This window comes from Capricornis sumatraensis, chromosome 7 (genome assembly GCF_032405125.1).
Source record: "Capricornis sumatraensis isolate serow.1 chromosome 7, serow.2, whole genome shotgun sequence".
NCBI lineage: Eukaryota > Metazoa > Chordata > Mammalia > Artiodactyla > Bovidae > Capricornis > Capricornis sumatraensis.
The window spans coordinates 97,038,823-97,060,947 of NC_091075.1; the positions used below are offsets into that span (position 1 = coordinate 97,038,823).

Here is a 22,125-nt window from a genome sequence, read left to right on the forward strand (position 1 = left end):
TTTTTCAATTTATTTTGGATTACCCAGTGACATTTATGATCTTGAAAATACAATTCACCTAAGATACAAATAACTTTACAGTAATTAGGAGACAATGTTAAGGGTCTGTACATGCTGTGCTAAGTTGCTTCAGTTGTGTCTGACGCTTTGCGACCCTATGGACCATAGCCTGCCAGGCTCCTCTGTCCATGGGGTTCTCCAGCCAAGAATACTGGAGTGGATTGTCATGCCTTTCTCCAGGAATCAAACATTCATCTCTTATATTTCCTGCAATAGGCAGGCTGGTTCTTTACCACGAGTCTTCTTTCACTATAACACAGTGGTGACTTTGTAAAAGGTTAGCAATTTTAACACAGCACATATACTCAGCTGTGTTCACATTACTCAATAAAATGTTTTCCAATGAATACTTGTTGTGGGACGCAGAAGCATAGTTATCATCAATTAAGATGTTTTTTGTTTTTTTTTCCAATTTTGACTAAGGAAAGAAGAGTTTAACTTTCTGCAGGGTATGAAGTAGCTCAATCATTTAACTGTAGCATAAATATCTCCTAACAATTTCTGTTTATATACGCCTTTGAGATACTTGTTAAGATTGTAAAGTCTAAATGAAATACATGAATACATTTTCCAATATTTTACACAACTTTTGAGAGGTTTCAGCAGATATAAAGTTTATTATCAGTTGCATCTTTGACAAACCATAGTTAAAAGAAATTTACTGAGAAATTACTCTATCATAGCTAATTACCAGATTTTGTACTATATATTTCAATGCCTTTTTTATAATGAAATGACAGTTTACAGAGCTAATATTACCACATTCTACAAATGAAGCCAGTCATTAAAATATGATATACATAAATACTAAAACATTAAATAAGATGTATATTCATTAAAATGTCAGAGTTGGAAGGAAATTTAGGTATTTCCAGTTCATCCATTTTCACTTTATGGTTGAGAAGCTAATCTGTTCCATTTCATCAAGCTACTTGTGGCTACATCTAGGTCCAGAACCTCCATCATCTGATTCTTAAGCCAAGACCATCTGTAGTACATTTGGTCTCCCCCAATGGCTCAGCAGTAAAGGATCCACCTGCTAAGAATGAGGATAGGAAATGTGGGTTCGATCTCTGGATCGGAAAGATTTCCTGGATGAGGAAATGGTAAACCTCTCCAGTATTCTTCCCTTGAAAAATCCAATGGACAGAGAAACCTGGCGGGCTAGAGTCAGACATGACTGAGCAACTGAGCATGCATGCACTCTGAGTCAATTTCCACCTCTCTCCATGTCTCTCTCTTCCTCCCCTGCTTCATGCACACACACACACTTTACCTTAATATAGTTCTTGCAAAGCAATCTGAACAAGCACATTTTAATATAAATTTGCATATTATACTCTGTACTTTCTTATCAGCATTTTCTTTTGGCAGAAGAGCCCCAAAATAAAATGCATAAAAAAAACCCAGCACAGCGCTTGCTACACACTATGAGAAAGAAGTTTTTCTATCTTTTGTCAAATTGACTGAATTAGATCCTGCTAAGAGTAGAAATATCCCCCAATTGAAGTGTTCTCTGAAATAAGCCATGGAAATTCACTTGGTAAAATATTAATCTGAGTCTAGAGTACGTGGCCGCACTCACTTAATCACCTGCAAATAGACAACATGCTCCAGTCTTACCTGCTTGTTTCTTTACTTAAACATCCAAGAGATGAATCAGAGTTATTCGATGATTCTAGGATAGGTATTTCCTTTCATATTAAAATAATGTATTTTCTCCCGTGCAATACTAACATTTTTCCAGTAGCAACAGAGAAGTGATAAACTTCCTAAAGTAATGTGATGCTGAACAAAATCTAGTAAAAAATAACCATAAGGCTTTGTGATATAGGAAGTTATAATATTTACAATATTTGTAAATGTTACTCATTTATATTTTACCCTCTTAAAATTGAAAAATAATATATGTAAGCAGTTCAATTTAAAAAAAAAACACTGCAGACACCTTCTTGGCTACAATACAGGCTGTTTTAATTTTTAAAATAATCTAATAAAATGCCTCTGAGCAGTAAACAATGGTCAGTGATATCTAGATAATAAAGTTAAGTTCACAGAGACACCCAGATCTTGCATCCAGTAAGGATTTATTAGAAAAACAAACATTGAATAATTTATGATTTTAAATGGTTAGAATATAATTCAGGAAAAATATAAGCAAGTCATTTCCTTTCTAACAATTTAAAATGTAGAACGTTTAAACCTTATATATTTTTGCCAAAATAGTAATTATCCATAGATGACAGATGCTGTTCCCCACTTAATGGAGGGTCTCAAATTTTACTCTGCATCTCATTGGGAAGGAAATTTAAAAATTTAAAATAGAATTAACTTGGGGAAAGACATCAGTGCTGTAACTCTTAGCACCAAATGTTTCTTCTTGGAGCACCAAATGCTTTAAGGAAAACATTCCAAGTATCAAAGTTTTCAGATAGATAAATATTTATGGATCAAATCCATAAAGAACAGACATTGTTATGAAATATATATAGATGCCTTCAAAACTTTCTTTCCAGGCAGAGTAGACACATAAGTTAGGAGTCATTTCCCACTTAATTGTTTTTGCAACCTTATGCAACACAAATGGATTGTGGATAAAGACTTAAACTGGCTTATTCACAGAAAGTAGATCTTGACTGACAGTATGTCCAGAAAATTAAACAGGAACTGTTTCTCAATATAAAACACTATTAAACTTAAAGAAATGGCTTTATTCTAACCTTTTATATTCTTAATTGAAAGGCATAGAGATTTTCAACTTTGTCCTTTTGTGAAAAAACAACACTCCTTAAGCAAATTATTCTCAATTTGCTAGTTAGCAAAATCAGAGAAAATCATTAACCTAGATCTAGTTTGTATCTTCAAGTGCAATAAAATTCCATCTGTCTTTGAACTTTATGAATAATACGTTTTTAGTCTGTATATAGACCACCGCCCCATCCTCTTCACTGAAAGTTCATCATAGTGATATTAGAATCGGAAATCCATTTTCCTTACAATCTACAGAAACCTACTTTGCCACTTAAGGGCAAAGGTCTACTTACATTGCTCAGGTTAAAAAAAAAAAAAAGTGTCATAGAAATGCCATATGATACTAGACGAATTCAAAGGGACTACCAAAGAAGCAGACTTAGCCTCTGCATGTAACCTTGATGCTCTTCAATACCATTTAGGGGTGTGCACTGATCAGAAGGGCTTCCCTGGTAGTTCAGTGGTAAAGAATCCACCTGCCAATGCAGGAAGCATGGGTTCAATCCCTGGGTCTGGAAGATCCCCTGGAGAAGAAAATGACAACCCACTCCAGTATTCTGGCCTGGGAAATCCCATAGACAGGGGACCCTGATGGACTACAGTCCATGGGGTCCCAAGAGTTGGACATGACTTAGTGACTAAACAACAACTGATCAGAAATGAAATGCCAAATTAAGAAAACAGCATCTGCCCCAGATGCAAATGTAGAACAATGGTCTACAAGAACTCAATGGGGATGTATGTGGTTTCCAAGTTACACTTGCACACATGGATAATTACTACCAACACTATCATTTGTGAGCATAACTGACATTTTGGAACTGGATACAATTCTGTCCCTGTAACTAGCCAAGACAATTCAATATTCAACCAAACAAAGCTTGAGTGTATGTGGGCTTAAAGAAAATGGTAGCCGAAGCACAGGTAATATTTTATTTATGAATATGGAGACACATGACTTTGGATCCAGCCAGCCAGTGACATAAATAAACTTGAGCAAAAGATTCAAGCTAGAGGATATATATGTATGTCTATATATAAACATTTGTGTGTCTGAGTAAGGCTTCTTGAAACAGTGCCACAAATCTGAACACCAACCATCAGAATCACTCCCATCCTTTGAAATTTCCATTAAGAGCACAATGGGGGTAATTACACTGGGATGCTCCAAATCGCTGTTTCCATCTTGTGCACTCACATGCCCGCCAAACATGAAATGTTCGCCTTCTCCCTTCCAACATGATGGTTGTTGAACTTATTTTTAGTGTCATTTGATAAGCCTTTGTGCTCGCAGAGAGACATCCCACTGACCCAGCCACTGGTCATTGTCTATACCAGTTCACATCAAAGCAGGCGCGCTTTGTCAGGTTTCCAGTCGAATATCCATTTCGCATCTGAAGTACAGTATCGAAAGTGACTAGATCATTTGAGCTTTTTCTTGCTGCCTCCTCCCTCCCCCACAGTCTTTCTGCTCACGCTAACATAATTTGGCATCGTCGACGTGACACGATGGTGGTTTTTCTAAAAAAAAATTATAATACAGACATTTTCGATGTTTCGAGGTGGTCGACCCTCCTGATATTTTTATTTATAATTTGATGAGAGGAGGTCTTTTTGTTTTTTCTCAACTGAATCACAACCAAGGTAGAGTGCCCCTCAAAAATCCAAGAAATACGCATACAGTAATAGGTCATTCAATGTCAAAAGGCATAAAAAAGATGAGCAAAATCTTCACAGGCTGCTGCTTGCTGTTGCCTTTAATTATATTAATTAAACTTTGAAATTTTCATGCAAGGAGAGTTGCTGGCTTGTGACGCTGAAGAGCCCTTGGAGACCTGGAGGAAGAAAAAAACCCTGAGCGGAAGCTTTGTGGTTACTGCTTCCTTTAAATTAAAAGCAAAACAAACTCCTAGGTATGCTTACAGATATTAATGCTTTATGCACTACTAAGCCCTAAACATAGCAAGAGGGTTCAATCAACCCATCACAGGGACAAGTTCTCATATCATGAGTCCATTAAACTTCACTCAAGATCTCTGGTTAGAGGCTGTCTTCCTGTGGAATAATGCACTATTAATTTTCTTCTTTTCCCAAGTGCATAATGAAAGGAAGGTGTCTTCAAAAACTAAAGGGCAAAATCTTGCTTGCTACCAATACCTTGAGGCATCCTGTCTACACTTTGTCATGCGTGTGCACTTTTCAGTGTTAGAATGACAAGATTTTCCAGTCAGAAGCTTCCCGGAAGGCACATTGTGGTGGGGGGACTTGGAAGGCTTTCGTGACCTGACATAGCTATAAGGCAATAGGCTCCATTATTTGCTGAGCCTGGTGGGAGATTTCGCACTCTGCCTTTGGCTAACAATCTTGCCATGTAAACACACAAGTGCCATGTTTCCATGTAAAACACTCCTTTCTCCATTCAGGATCCACCACGGCCACTTGTTTTTTTCCTCTCTATTTTGACATCATCTTCACACTTTTGTTTTCACTTTTTCCTCTTCTACACATTCAAGCAGACTTTCTTGTATAAACCACAGCATCTCCATTAATGTTCCTCTTTATTTTCAATGTCCTGAATCATGAGTTACCATTGAGTTTCATCAACTCCCATGTAGATGGCAGAACAAGTATTTGAAAATGTTTGGTGCAAGCAAAGCAGAAGGCAGAGAAAACATTTCCTGACTGAGAGGAATAAAGCTGCTCTTCCAAAAACTTCTGAAATGCACTTTTTTTCATTTGGTTGGAAAGCGGCGCTGTGAACGTGTGCCATCTTCGTACCTCTTGGCCTTCTTGTTTTCCTTTTACTGAGATGGAACTCGAGAGAAGTTTATGCACCGGCCCTAGGAAAGAAACAAAGACTTATTGAAATGCTGAAATAATTATTTAAAAAGCCTGAGAACACCTAGTTTTTCTACTATGATAAAACAAACAATTACCCAAGGTAAGGTCAACATTAAGATGAAACATGGTCATAATTTTTTTCCCCCCGGGTCAAAGCATGATGGTTTATTCAGATCTTTACCATAGCAAGTTCACCTACACAATGGCATGATAGAATTAGAGTGGGGAAAAAAAAAACAACAACTATGAGAAACAGAACTTTGGTATTGTTATTTAAAGAATAGTATTACTATCCTAGCAATAAAAACATCAAAGCCACAAACTCATACTTTCTATAATGAAATAAAAGTATCCCTTGATGCAAGCTGGTGCTTTTAAAGCTGATATAAAATTGGTGCTTCGAAAATGTACACATGAGGAGTGTATATAAGAGACTGAGAATAAGAAGTCAGAGAGAAAGGGAGAGATGCCATTTCTTTGTGATTCCATTTTATAATAGGCTTTCACAAGAGACTTATTAGCATTCTTGTCCACTACTCTCAACCATTTCTCACAACTGCATACTACCGTTACATGGTCTCTACACGTAGTGACTCTCTTTGCACTCCACATTTCCAAAGAGAGTCTGCCATTCCAGTTCCTTAGCACTTCAATAAAGCTTATAGAGAAACGTTGTTTCACATGTAACTATAAATAATCCAAGAATTAGTTGAAACTAAATTTCCAGTTAGTAAAAAAAGATCCCCTTCTTCCCCTCCTTGGTGTGACAGTGCCGATGTCTTGTACTGTCTAAATCATATCCAAATTCCTTAGTCCAAAGCTACCACACTGCTTTCTACTTCAGGGTTCAGATCATCATCTTATGGAGATTGTCCTATTTCTCTTAATATCTGCTCTCTAACTTCATATTTTAGACTGTCTTTTCATTTCCCTCTAAATGTGAAAATACATTTATTTCAGGTGTACAACCTTTGTACATGGTATATTGAAAAGGAAACAAGATTTTGGTCTGTTTTCCTCTCAAAAATCACTGTACAACAAGTTGGCAATTTCAGAAATCAATGAAGAAATACCGAAGCAAGGTAGTCTACATTTGCTCTTGCCTATGGTTTTTCCAGTGGTCATGTATGGATGTGAGAGTTGGACTGTGAAGAAGGCTGAGCACCAAAGAATTGATGCTTTTGAACTGTGGTTTTGGAGAAGACTCTTGGGAGTCCCTTGGACCTCAAGGAGATCCAACCAGTCCATTCTGAAGGAGATCAGCCCTGGGTGTTCTTTGGAAGAAATGATGCTAAAGGTGAAACTCCAGTACTTTGGCCACCTCATGCGAAGAGTTGACTCATTGGAAAAGGGAGGGATTGGGGGGAGGAGGAAAAGGGGACAACCGAGGATGAGATGGCTGGATGGCATCACCGACTCGATGGACATGAGTTTGAGTGAACTCTGGGAGTTGGTGATGGACAGGGAGGCCTGGCGTGCTGCGATTCATGGGGTCGCAAAGAGTCAGACGCGACTGAGCGACTGAATTGAACTGAACTGAAGAGGCAAATATTCATCAAATTACCTGCCTTCTAAATAATTTTGGAGGTAACGTTATTACTATAATTATCGATTTTATTCCTTACCTTGTGCCTAATGTCTACAGATAATATCTGTGCAAAAGGAAGTGGGAGAAAATCATGAAGACTACTTTAGAATGAGATCAAAATTCCTTGATAATGAAATGATCACAGGTCATGTACTTAGACTGTATTTTTGTATTATCTAGAACCTTCAAACAAGATTTTCAGAATGAATATTAAGGGAAAAGGTGCTTTTCTCCAGATTAGCTACATTTGGCATCAAGCGCCAAGAAAAGCATTTTTAAATGGTATTTTCATGATATATCCCTTTTGAAAAAAATTTTTCCAGGGGGGTAGGAAGGAAAATGACATAATTAATAAATACTTGGGCAAAGCAGTAAATCAGTAATTCTGAGCCATGACAGTATAAATAGTATAAATACATACAATGAGAAATAGATTTTAACTGTGCATATTAAAACAATGATGTATATTAAAAATATTATTTTCTGGCAGTTTTACAAAACCAAACAAACGGAAACATATGAGGAATGGCATTCAGAAAGCAAAGATACAAATTAATGACATCTTTTCTTGTGTATTTATTAGACCAAAAATGTAAAAGTTTTCTCTCTTCTATATCATTTTGAAAAAGAAGTTATCATGAATTTCTACTTTTATTTACATTTCATCACTAGTTAACTAGATTTAGGTATAAAGTTCTTTCTCTGAACATTTCTATTCTACAAATCAGATTAACCTTAGTGATGCTGATTCATTTATTTTAAGCAATTGGAGGGTTTAAACAGAGAAATTCACAGTACACTTGAATTTTCAAAATCATGTTATCAACTAAACTACTCCAGACTAAATTATTTTCTATTTCATTTGGTGTGGTTTAATTAAAGACCTAAAAACTAAAATGAAGAAAGCCCTATTGATTTTCACCCTGAGGTCCTTACTCCAACCTTGGGATTAAGTACTGATCATCAGTCCATTGATTTAAGTACCTCAAAATCCTGGTAAATACCATATATACCCTGGATTTTAGCATACACATTGATAAAAACAACCAAATACCTCCTCTTCTTCTAATCATGGACTCAGTGTTTTTCACTTTTATCAAGATCTGATCATGTTTTAATTTATAGGAATTCAGAAGTTGGTAACTTAGAGGAATTTTGTTCAGAAGTTACTTCCTCTGTTTAAGCCTTCCTCAGCTCACCCAGTCATGTGCTCCTTCCCCGAAATTGCATCTCTATAATGGCCAAACCACATTGCACTATAATTGCTTGCTCCAAGACCAAAAGAAAAGGTAGTGCTCAAATCTGAGTGCTCCAAAGCTTGAATATGTATCCCAGTTCTGTTATTTATTAACTGTGGGATCATGAGCAACTTATGGTTTCTTCATCAATAAAACAGGAATTAAAAACTGAATGTTTATAAAGACTATTAAATCTGTTAATATGTATCTATAAAGCACTTAGAATAGTACCTGGCATATAGTAAACTCTCATTTAAAAAACAGTTACTATCCATCTCCTGTCTATGATGTTATTGCACAATGTCTAACATAGAACAGACATGTAATAAATACTTGCTTAGAAACAACTGGACAGACGGATGGTGTATTAAAAAAAGAATACCTCTACTTAGGGATGAGAAGACCTTGAAAATGGGAAGACAGAAAAAGTAAGAATTTGAGAGAGGAAAAACAAATGGATTACAAAGGAGAAAAATACAACAGTGAAAAGGAGAGAAGATAATATGGAAAAACGTAGAGTAGTTCTAAAAAGAAAAGACAGATAAAGATTAATCAAGAAATAAAGAAACTATTGACCAAAGGAAATTTTTATTTAGTATTCCATCAGTTATCTTACTCCCAGGAGATTATTTCATGCTAGCTACTACCATTCACTTACCAGAATATTCTAAAATCAAGGCAACATACACTGGTTGCAAATGGCTGTAATTAAGAGTCTGTGGGCCTTCAGATACTACTTAATACTAAGCTTACAAAACCTGTCAATATCATGCTAATTACATTTAAGGTCAAGAATGTTTGGGATGCCATTGATATCATGGCAAAGCAAGCACTCTAGGCCAGAACACTGCAGAGCAATTTTTGTTCGCAGGAAATGGGATATGACAGGGCTTATAGGTCTGCCATGTCCTCATGCTTATAATGCCTATACAATAAAGGTTTGTTACCAAGGTAACAAGGAAAGCAATATAAAATAGCTTGAGCAAATGACTCATCACTGAATGGTTCAGAATGGAAAATATTAGTAGTAGAGAGTGATTCTTTTCCTGAGACTATTTCACTTAGTGTGCATGTGCGTGTTCAGTCTCTCAGTCGTGTGCGACTGTTTGCAACTCTATAGACTGTAGCCTGGCAGGCTCCTCTGTTCGTGGAATTTTCCAGGAAAGAATACTGGAGTGGGTTGCCATTTCCACCTCCAGGGATCTTCCTGACCCAAGGATTGAACATGCATCTCCTACAATGCAGGCAGATTCTTTACTGGTAAGCCACCAGGGAAGCCCCCCTATTTCACTGTAATTATAAACAATCAAGCTCTGAAAATTTTTTTAAAAGTTAGTTGAACTAACCTAAATATACAGAAATATACATAGATACATAATTTTAATACTTTATTCTCTAAATAGAGGTTAATACTAGTACCAGGTAAAGGACTATAGACTCTCTAAAATAAACCACTAAAATTGTAATATGCTAAAATAAATGAACACAAGGTTTCTGCTAGCGAGAGTTAAAATAGATATGGCTTCCTAAGGTGGCTCAGTGGTAAAGAATCCGCCTGCCAATGCAAGAGACGTAAGAGATGCGAGTTTAATCCCTGGGTCAGGAAGATCCTCTGGAGTAGGAAATGGCAACCCACTCCAGTATTCTTGCCTGGAAAATTTCACGGACAGAGGAGCTACAATCCATGGGGCTGCAGAGTCGGACACCACTGAGCATGCATGCAATATTATATTTATGCTATATTTTACAAAATAATAAAAGAAGCTTGAATTCAGGTGACACAGTGTTTACAGAATAATATATAATAACATGTAATATTGCATTATGCATGCATGCTAAGTTGCTTCAGCTGTGCCTGACTTTGAGACGCTATGGACCCCACCAGGCTCCTCTCCAGACAAGAGTACTGGAGTGGGTTGCCATGCCCTGTCCTTCTCCAGGGGATTGTCCTGACCCAGGGATTGAACTTGGGTCTCTTGCATTGCAGGTAGAAAAAAAAACAAAAAACATTAGTTTTCTCGATATTTCCAAATTTTTATTGAATATTTTAAAAATAATTTTCCTGACTTAAAATCATGCTCTAATCATGCATCTAAATAATGGGTGAAAACAAAGTATACTGTTGTTGTGATGATTTAGGTAACACCATATTATTTATTCAATTAGTCAATCACTACAACGAATCTGAATTTTGTACCATGCTTTGTAAATCACTAGTTCATAAGTTTCAATAGTAACAACATATAGTCAATATGAAACGGAATTAAAATAGTATCCTTAGGACTACATTTGTTCAAAAATGAACTACGAATATATTCTATTCTTTTGCCTTGGGAGTATAGAATTCTTTGGATGCAATGAAATAATTGTTAAATTTATTCATTTTGCATAGATTAGGAGCAAAACTACTTAAACATTTTAAAAAATTAAGGTTAGGTAGAACAAATAGAATTACTGACTTTAGATTATAGCCAAATACATTTAAAGTACATTAATTTAAAAAATATGATAATTCAAATAATGACTGGCCAGGTCATAATTTACCTTCTTAATATGTTAAACAATCAATGAGGCAAATAAACTATAAACAATATTGTTATTGGCATATTTACCAACTTAAGTTGTAGAATATTAGAAAGACATTTATATATTAATAATTGAAACCACGGTATTATGATCTGGGAATGACATTTTATTTACCTAATAAAAATTATGGCTTAAAATGAATAAAACTGCCTCACTTTGAACGTAAAGCTGTTTTATGCAACTTTATATTGAGCACATTACCTAATTAGTGCGCTTCTGTGGCAAGAGAACTCACGCACTGCTAGTGAAAGCATAAATTGGCAAAAATTATATAGTAAGCCACATGTGTAATAAGTCTTTAAAAGCTTGTATTCCTTGACTCAGTAATTTCATGTTGGGAATTCAGCCCAGTAAAGTATCTAGACAAAGATTTCAAAATGTTTACCATTGCGTTTTTATAATATGAAAAATATAACAGTTATTTTATATTTATGTCTATCAGAGGAAAATTAAATTATGATTCATCTATCATATATGTAGCCATTAAAATAGAAAAATTTTTAAATATTTAAAGATGTAGAGAAATAATAAGTGAAAAAATTCCAATTTGTATATATATATATTTATTATTGGGCTTCCCTTGTAGGAAATGGCAACCCACTCCAGTATTCTTGCCTGGAGAATCCCATGGACGGAGGAGCCTGGTGGGCTACAGTCCATGGGGTTGCAAAGAGTCGGACACGACTGAGCGACTTAACTAACTAAGTAACTAACTTGTAGCTCAGTTGGTAAAGAATCTGCCTGCAGTGCAGGAGACCTGGGTTTGATTCCTGGGTTGGGAAGATCCCCTGGAGAAGGAAATGGCAACCCACTCCAGTATCCTTGTCTGGAAAATCTCATGGACAAAGGAGCTTGGTGGGCTGCAGTCCATGGGGTCGCAAAGAGTCGGGCATGACTGAGTGACTAACACTTACTTACTTACTATAGTTATTATTATGCAGTGTGTATGTCTGGTGGGCTTCCCTAGTGGTTCAGATGGTAAAGAATCTGCCTGCAGTGCAGGAGACCCAGGTCAGGAAGATCCCCTGGAGAAGGGAACAGCTACCAATTCCAGTATTCTTGCCTGGAGAATTACATGAACAGAAGAGTCTGGAGGGCCCATGTAGTCCACGGGCCACAAAGAGTCAGACACAACTGAGCAACTAACAACGTATGTCTAAAGAGTAAAAGACAAGACTAACAGACCGCACCAAACATACTATGAGGAGCGGAATTGCGTGATTTCTTACATTCTATTTTATATCTTTTCTGTATATTTATACATTTGATAGTTAAAAAAAAATAGTTTTCAAAGAGTAAATTCAATCAGCAAAAATGTGACCCTTTCTAACGATCTATATTTATGTTTCTAAAAATCAGCCCAGGAACCCACTGTCTGCTCTCAGGAATCACCATCATCTACCATCTATGCCAAAGTTCTTCAGCATTCATGTTCCCATAGGTCACCTCATTTACTTGCCTCAAGGTTGTCTTTTACAGTCAATATCCTGATGAACTCATGTGAGTACAGTTCTACTCAAGAGGGTATGAGTACGGCAGAAGATGATGATTAGTATTTTCATTTTTATGGTATACGATACTAAGAGTCTCCATAAAAGGCCTGTTCAAGCATTTGTCGAGGTCACAATCAGCAATCTAACTTCTTTAAATGTTTGTATGTGTGTGCGTGTTCACACTCATGAGTGTGTACATGTGCACACGTAGCCTACCTCAAACCCTATGCATATGGGAGTTGATTACCTTTAAATGAAAATATAAGATAAAACTTTCATACAACATTAAACTTTCCAAAAACATGCATAGTATCTAGGGCATATGTAGGCACATGTGCTCTGTCAAGCAGTTGTGTCCAACTCTTTTGTGACCCCGGGTACTGTGGCTTCCCAGGCTCCTCGGTCTATGGGATTCCCCAGGCAACAACACTGGAGTGGGTTGCCATCTCCTCCTCCAGGGTCTCTTCCTGACCGAGGGATCAAATCTATGTCTCCTGTGTCTCCTGCATTGGCAGGCAGATTCTTTATCACTGAGGCACAAAGAAGCAGGGTGTGTGTGTGTGTGTGTGTGTGTGTGTTTATCTCCACTCAATCAACAACATAGAATATGTATACTTCAGGCACTCATCAATAATAATTTTGGAATCCTTCCTCCACAGATCTGTGGGCAAAACTATCTTTGAAAGTGAGGTTCTATATGAACTGCTAGCCACTGATTTCTCTAGGTCAGTCTGTTTTCTCACACTGTAGTCTATGATGTCCTGTGGGTTCTGAAAGAGCCACTACAGCTGGAATAGTGCACAAGAATGGAGGAAACAGACACATACACGCTCTCCTAATTCAAATCAAGAAGCTGTACTCTTATCTATGCTTTCAAATTGCAATTCAGATAAGATTTTGTTTTTGCTTAAACTAAAACTGTAGTTTGATAACTATTATTCAAGCTATTCATACCTATGTAAAACCACATCACCAGTAAACTATCAATATACCTGGACTTGGTGTCTTTACTTCTCTTTAGAAATATAATGCCTTCCTAAATAAATTTATGACAACATTAAAGCATTATACCTTCAACATTTGGTCATATCAAGACCCCATATGAACTTTGATCGTATATAGAGAATTTCACATTTTGGAAAACTGCTATTGAGGATGATGATATTAAGGGATCAATTTTTGGAGTTCAGAGCTAGGTTGGAAAAAGCCTGTCATTTCTGGTAAGCTCATGCGTTTCCCTTGTGTTATGTAATGCCAACTGTATAACTCAGCCTTTCTCTTTGCGCCTTGACTTCCAAAAGCTCAGACTTACATCATGTTCTAAGGCATTGCTATTCTTAGTGTATATTTTCTGGTATAGCTAAAACTTTGGCCCATGATTATTGCTCTATTTTTATCCTTAAGTTTTATTATACATTTTCCTCAATATTTCTTTACAAGTGGATTAGGTATAAGTAATTGTAAACTAATATATTTCTCTCTTAATTCACAACTTTCTCCATTATGAACACTCCACACTTCTCTAAACCTTTAAAACCCTCCAACAAATATATTACACCTCAACCTCTATCTTACACAAAAGATCAAACCTTGTCTAATTCCCTTCTTTGTTGCCTTTTCTTATTCTAGTATGACTTATTGAAGTACCATGGAGATAGCTGATGTCAATTTAATCTTAACTAAGATGAATTTGAAGCTTAAACATGCAAACATGTTGAAACTATACTATTCCATAAAATTCCAAAAGTTCTTTACAAGAATAAATCTCCTAGGTCTAAAGACTAAATGCTTCACTTCCTTTTCTTTGATTGCTAGAAAAAATAAAGCACAATATGATGCTTTATAAACATTAAACATACTTCTATGCCAATTCATCTCTTAGAGCTCAGGTCTGTGCAGAGGCTTTACTGTTACTCAATTTCCTCAGTATAAGAAGGAACAGAATGTACCACGGATATATTACAAACAGGCATATCACTTAACTCCACTTCGGTGATTTTCAGGAAACCCCAAGTATCTATTAGAGTAAGAAGTTTATTGACATTTCATCGTTGGCAATGCCTTCTCTTGGGTCACATAATAAGTAGGAGTAGAAACTTGAGACCCAAAATAAAAACGTCCAGTGTTGTTACTGTTCTTCAGCTAATGAAACCAGGGGATTAAAACTAGACAACAGTAGGGGCCAATACATTTACTCTTGGTTAAGTGCATAGACCCCAACTCTGTTGCAATATCTGAAAACTGATTTTGCCAATCCATTGTTACTGTGACCAGAGTAGCATTAACCAGAGCAAGTGCTACAATTTCCCATCTCTTGAACATTAAAATTCTGCTGGCATTAACACCTGCAAGTGCCTTTACTAGCTATCTGCACAGGATATATTTCACTGTTATAACCGTTATAGTATTATGCTCCCCTCATAAATATCCATTGACAAGCTGAAGCATACAACTGCACTTTAGTTTAGACTTTTCAAACACAGATAGCTGATTTATTTATATCTGTACTTCAAAAAAGACTTTACTAAACCTTCGTGCTTTGTGCAACAGTGAACAGTGACTCAAATTTAAAATTGTGTACAAAGCAGAGATACACAAGGAAACAGACCCAAGACAACTGAAGAGGTCTAGGAAATCACAAATGTCAGGAAAGAATGTTGACTTGAGAACACAATAGGCTCTTTGAGTCAAAATTTCCCGTAGCAACAGGAGGTACAGAGTAAGGAAGGGGCACCTAATATTCTCTCTCTCTCTCTCTGTCGAAATGTCAGAACTTCCTGAGAGGTTTATTTCATTTTTTTAGTAAAAGAGCAAGTTAGTGAAGCTTACATATCTAATACTAATAGTTATAATAAGACTACATTCAACTATCAGGTCTATATATATACACACACACTCAGTATATATGTATAAACATGTACATATATATGCTATAGACACACATACTGAGAAAAATATATATACACATAGTTAAGTGTCAATTGCTCAGTTGTGTCTGACTCTTTGTGACCCCATGGAGTGTAGCCTGTTAGGCTCCTCTGTCCAAGGGATTCATTCTCCAGGCAAGAATACTGGAGTGGGTTGCCATTTCCTTCTCCAATATATACACAAATGTATATGTATAAAATGGATACCTAATTATATATGTAAATATATTATTTATATATTGTGATATATATCATATGTATATAAGAATCTGTGTTATCCTCTTTAAAATCTGTGTTATCCTGCTTTAAAAAAAAACTGAAATATACTGAGCCAAAATATAAGTTCCATATACTTTTGTTCTAACAGAAGCCCAACCTATACCACACGTTCCATTTACAGTGGAAACAACACACCATATAGAGATTCAGTTAATGTCATGAAGGGAAGTATTGAGTTTGCCTGATGAATTCACCTTTCAGGTTTTTTCTCTTCATTCTGTTATGGCACCTGCAAACTTTTAGTGACTCTACATGTACTGGTAACATTTATTTTGCAAATATCTCTGTATCTTTATTTTTCTGAGATTCAGGCATTTAGCTGGCAGTTAATGAAACAACTAATTCGTACCTTATAACAGTAAGACACAAAGCTAAAGCAGCCTTCACTAAATGCAAGGCAGAACCCTACCAAAAGCTGGGGACATAGCAGGAAACCTGAGAGAGACCCCTACATAGTACATAACATTTTCCTTGAAAGCAAAGCAATCGAGTGAAAGCTAGGGAGGAAAACAGGAGGGGAGTGAAATAATTACTTTTTCAAAGACACACAGGGCCTTCCCTAAGAAAAAGGAAGCAGCCCTTGAAGGTTTGGGGAATGGGAAGAGGAAGGAGAAAAACAGCCCTGAGGGACTCAGGACATTCTTGATCCACAGGGCAATAACCTGTTGAAACCTGGAAGAGGAGAACTGAGAAAGATCCCTCCAAAATTCATGGGGCCTTCTGACAGCGTAGGGAATATGGCCAATCAAAGGATGTAGGGCAAGGAATCAACATGGAAATGGGTCTTTCAGTACAGAAAGTGATAATTGGTGGGGATAGAGGAGGTGTGGTCCTGGACGCTGGAGAGCAAAGAGAACTCCCCAACAACAAGGAAGCTCACAGGTGGGTGGTAAAGGAGAGAGACAGAGGTAGATATGAGATGGGAGTGGGGTGGGGTGGAAGGAGAGCTCTACTAAAGGAAAATCCTTGACCCTGCCCTCAAATGTCTGGAAGCCAATAGTACACTAAATCTAAGATGGCAACAAACTGAGACCAGCTCAACCTTAAATCAGCAACATGACAGAGGAACTGTATACATGTTTCCAGAGGTAAATATCATCTAGGTTAGTTTTTATTGTTTAATGACAGTGTCCAGCATAAAATCACAAATTATGGTATTCACAAGGAAATAGGACAATATGACCTGAAAGCAACAGAAAATACAGTTAATACAGGCAAATCTATACTTAAGAGACAAGGACTTTAAAATATGTATGATAAAATATTATTAATAAAATTTCTAATGAGAAAGATGGATAGCATGCATAAAAATATGGTGTAATTCAGCAGAAATATGCAAACTCTCCATAAGAGCAAAATGGAAAAACTAAAAATAACAAAGTAGTAGCAGATATAAAGAATGTTTTTGATTCATGTAAAAGCAGGCTAAAATAACAGAAGAAAAATGCATTGAACTTGAAGGTAAGAGAATATAAATTGTTCAAATTGAAAAAAAAAAAGAGAAAAAAATAACTAAAGAGACTCTGAGACTATTGGGACAATATCTAATGGTCTGTCACATGAGTAATCGGTGTCTCAGAAGAGAGAAGAAGGAATGGGGCAGAAAAATTTGAAACAAAAATAATGGCTAAGAATTTCCTAGATTTGATGAAAGGCATAAACCTACATATAGAAGAAACTCAGTGATCTTCAAGCAGGATAAATACATAGGAAACCTTACCAGAGAATATATAATGAAACTTATGAAAATCAAAGAATATCATAATAGTATACCCCTCTCTACCCCTCATCATTCCAGCCAAAGATAGTCTATATAGAGAAAACATTTGTAAGCACAACAACTAACCTTTTATCAGAAACAATGGAAAATATAAGACAGCAGAATTCTCTCAAATGCTAAATGGGGAGGAAAAAAGTCAACCTGAGGAAGGTAAGCAAAATAAAGACATTTTAAGACAAGCAAAACCTGACATAATTTATCTACAACAGACTACAACCACCACAAGTGTTAAATGAATTTCTTGAAACTGAAACAAAAGACACTAGATGGAAGCCTGGATGTGCAGGAAGAAACAAAGAGAAACAGGAGTAAATAGGTGCAAAAATGTGAAATATAAATATATAAAAAATAAAAATTTTATGATACTATTGATTACTTACAAAAAATATAATAACATTATTGAATTCATAACATCTGTAGAAGTACAATATATGATAATAAGAACACATAGAAATAGAAGTTAATAAATGAAAGTTAGGCCATGGTAATGTTTATATATTACTTTAAGTTTGTATACAATTATTAGATTATAGATTAAGAAAAGTTATCTCTAGAGCAACCACTGAAAAATATCACAGAGGTATACCTTAATATATTACATAAAATATTATATTAATCCAAAAGAGGTCAGAAAAGAGAAACAGAGGAATAAAGAATGGATAGGACAAATACAAATGAAATGCAGTAGATGCAAGAACTGAAAATAAATGGAAACCAATGAACTGGATACATAATCACATTTACAAAACAACTATTTCAGGTGACTTAACACAGTATTTTCTTTGTGTATCTACTAAAGAGAATAATTTAAGAATAAATAGACCAACAAAAAATGTTTTATTTCATTCACTAGTCTTAATTTTGTTAATGCTACTTTATTATTAATTTGTAGCTAATGTATATTATAGCACAGGGCAGATAAGTATTTAAATATTGGTAAGGCCAAGGTTTTTAATAGAAGAGAAAAGAGGTACAAGTATGAATTTGAAAATATTTAGTAAGAGCCTTTAATTCCAAATTAGAATTGAAAATATACTATAAATTCATTATTTTCTCAAAACTATTGATTTTCTAGTTCTACCTGCTGAAAATGCTTGGAAGCAATGAATACCCAAAACAACTAGCACCTCCATATACAAATGTGCTTTATCTAAATAATATTATTTACTAAAAACATCTAAATCATCTTGGAATTGAATGATTTATTCCACTTTTGAAACAAAAATATAAAAGATGAGTACGGGATATATTTTGACAAAACTAAAGAAAATTTATCAAAGACTAATGTAGGCCATGTCAAAAAGATATAATAATGTACATGAATTAGGGTTTTGCAATATGGTTTCTCTGATCAAACTTCTCATCACAAACAGTAGAACAATTGATATGGTACATTACCAAGTGCATAGCACCACTTATTAATAATCCATGCCATAAAAAGGTAAATCTGGATCAGAGTAAATGGTTACAGAGTGCCAGTATATATAAGCCTGTGTGTTGCAGACCAGTGCTGGAGGAGCTGTACTTTACAGAAATGTTCAGATGGCACAGAGATTCTAAGGAAGTCAGTGAAACTATGACTACCTGGGGAAGAATAAATCTGGTAGAGAAATCAACAAGTGGAAAGTGTATAACTGGCATTTCCACAGAAAAGTAATACAGACAGCGTGGCAAGAGCAGACTGAGCAATGAAGGGAGGAAGATGAGGTCAGAGAGGAAAGCAGAGACCCTATGATGCAAAGTCCTGTAGCAGTAACAGTTATAAATTCTCTTCTTTTAAAGCCAAGTTACTAATTACACAAACACCCAAAGCCTTTGACTGCGTGGATCACAACAAACTGTGGAAAAATCTTAAAAAGATGGGAATACCAGACCACCTGACTTGCCCCCTGAGAAATCTGTATGCAGGTCAGGAAGCAACAGTCAGAACTGGACATGGAACAACAACATGTCCCAATTTGGACATGGTTCCAAACTGGGAAAGGAGTATGTCAAGCCTGTATATTGCCACCCTGCTTATTTAACTGGTACGCAGAATACATCATGAGAAATGCTGGACTGGATGAAGAACAAGCTGGAATCAAGAGTGCCAGTAGAAATATCAGTAACCTCAGGTATGCAAATGACACCACACTTATGGCAGAAAGCAAAGAAAAATTAAAGAGCCTTTTGATGAAAGTGAAAGAGAAGAGTGAAAAAGTTGGCTTAAAGCTCAACATTCAGAAAACTTAAGATCATGGCATCTGGTCCCATCACTTCATGGGAAATAGATGGGGTAACAATGGAAACAGTGACAGACTTTATTTTCTTGGGCTCCAAGATCACTGCAGATGGTGACTGCAGCCATGAAATTAAAAGACACTTGTTCCTTGGAAGAAAAGTTATGACCAACCTAGACAGCTTATTAAAAAGCAGAGACATTACTTTGCCAACAAAAGTCTGTCTAGTCAAAGCTATGGTTTTTCCAGGAGTCATGTATGGATGTGAGAGTTGGACCATAAAGAAAGCTGAGTATCAAAGAATTGATGCTTTTGAACTGTGGTGTTGGAGAAGACTCTTGAGAGTCCCTTGGACAGCAAGAAGATCTAACCAGTCCATGCTAAAGGGTTCATGGTGATTCTCCAGGTAAGAATACTGGAGCAGGTTGCCAAGCCTTTATCTAGGAGATCTTCCCAACTCAGGTGTCAAACCTAGATCTGTCATATTATAGGTGGATTCTTTACCATCTGAGGCACCAAGAAAGCCCAAGAATAGTGGGTAGCCTATCCCTTCTCCAGGGGATCTTCTGGGTTATGAAGATCTTTTCTTGTATAGTTTTTCTGTGTACTCTTGCCATCTTTTCTTAATATCTTCTGCTTCTGTTAGGTCCATATCATTTTTTTTCTTTATTGTCCCCATTTTTTGCATGAAATACTCCCTTGGTATCTCTAATTTTCTTAAGGAGATCTCTAGTCTTTCCAATTCTATTGTTTTCCTCTATTTCTTTCATTGATCACTGAGGAAGGCTTTCTTACCTCGCGATGCTATTCTTTGGAATTCTGCACTCAAATGGGTATATCTTTTTCTCTTTGTCTTTAGCTTCTCTTCTTTTCTCAGCTATTTGTAAGGCCTCCTCAGACAACCATTTTGCCCTTCAGGATTTCTTTTTCTTGGGGATGGTCTTGATCACTGCCTCATGAACAATGTCACGAACCTCCATCCAGAGTTCATAGTTCCGTCCATAGGTGGTATGATTACTCACCCAGAGCCAGACATTCTGGAGGGCGAAGTCAAGTGGGCCTTAGGAAACATCACTACGAAAAAAGCTAGTGGAGGTGATGGAATTCCAGTTGAACTATTTCAAATCCTAAAAGATGATGCTGTGAAAGTGCTGCACTCAATATGCCAGCAAATTTGGAGAACTCAGCAGTGGCAAAAGGACTGGAAAAGTTTTTTCAGTTTTCATTCCAAAGAAAGGCAATGCCAAAGAATGTGCAAACTACCACACAATTGCACTCATCTAACATGCTAGCAAAGTAATGCTCAAAATTCTCCAAGCCAGGCTCCAACAGTATGTGAACTGTAAACTTCCAGATGTTCAAGCTGGATTTAGAAAAGGCAGAGGAACCAGAGATCAAATTGCCAACATCTATTGGATGGATCTTGCTCTCACTGAAAAAGCAGGAGAGTTCCAGAAAAACATCTACTTCTGCTTTATTGACTACACCAAAGCCTTTAACTGTATAGATCACAACAAACTGGAAAATTCTTAAAGAGACAGGAATACCAGACCACCTGACCTGCCTCCTGAGAAATCTGTATGCAGGTCAGGAAGCAACAATTAGAACTGGACATGGAACAACAGACTGGTTCCAAATCAGGAAAGGAGTACATCAAGGCTGTACATTGTCACCCTGCTTATTTAATTTACATGCAGAATATATCATGTGAAATGCTGGCTGAATGAAGCACAAGCTGGAATCAAGACTGTGAGGAGAAATATCAATAATCTCAGATACACAGATGACACCACCCTTATGGCAGAAAGTGAAGAACTAAAGAGCCTCTTGATGAAAGTGAAAGAAGAGAGTGAAAAAGCTGGCTTAAAACTCAACATTCAGAAAATAAAGATCATGGCATCTGGTCCCATCACTTCACGGCAAATAGACTGGGAAACAATGGAAACAGTGACAGACTTTATTTTCTTGGGCTCCAAAATCACTGCAGATGGTCAGTGCAGCTGTGAAATTAAAAGACGCTTGCTCCTTGGAAGAAAAGCTATGACCAACCTAGACATCATATTAAAAAGCAAAGATATTACTTTGCCGACAAAGGTCCCTCTAGTCAAAGCTATGGTTTTTCCAGTAGCATGTATGGATGTGAGAGTTGGACTATAAAGAAAGCTGAGCACAGAAGAATTGATGCTTTTGAACCGTGGTGTCGGAGAAGACGCTTGAGTACCTTGGACTGCAAGGAGATCCAACCAGTCCATTCTAAAGGAAATCAGTCCTGAATATTCATTAGAAGGACTGATGCTAAAGCTGAAACTCCAGCCTGATGAAACTGTGGCCACCTGATGAGAAGAACTGACTCATCTGAAAAG

At 36.5% G+C, this 22,125-nt stretch overlaps 1 protein-coding gene across 1 annotated transcript in view; it reads right to left on the reverse strand.

Moving 5' to 3' along the window:
• Positions 1 to 2,041: 2,041 nt before the first annotated feature.
• Positions 2,042 to 22,125, reverse strand: part of ANTXR2 (ANTXR cell adhesion molecule 2) — a 166,379-nt gene continuing 146,295 nt past the window's right edge. The window contains exon 17 of the mRNA XM_068975726.1: positions 2,042 to 5,651. Within this exon, the coding sequence (XP_068831827.1) occupies positions 5,613 to 5,651 (39 nt within the window). The 3' untranslated portion in view covers positions 2,042 to 5,612. The remainder of the gene's footprint in view (positions 5,652 to 22,125) is intronic.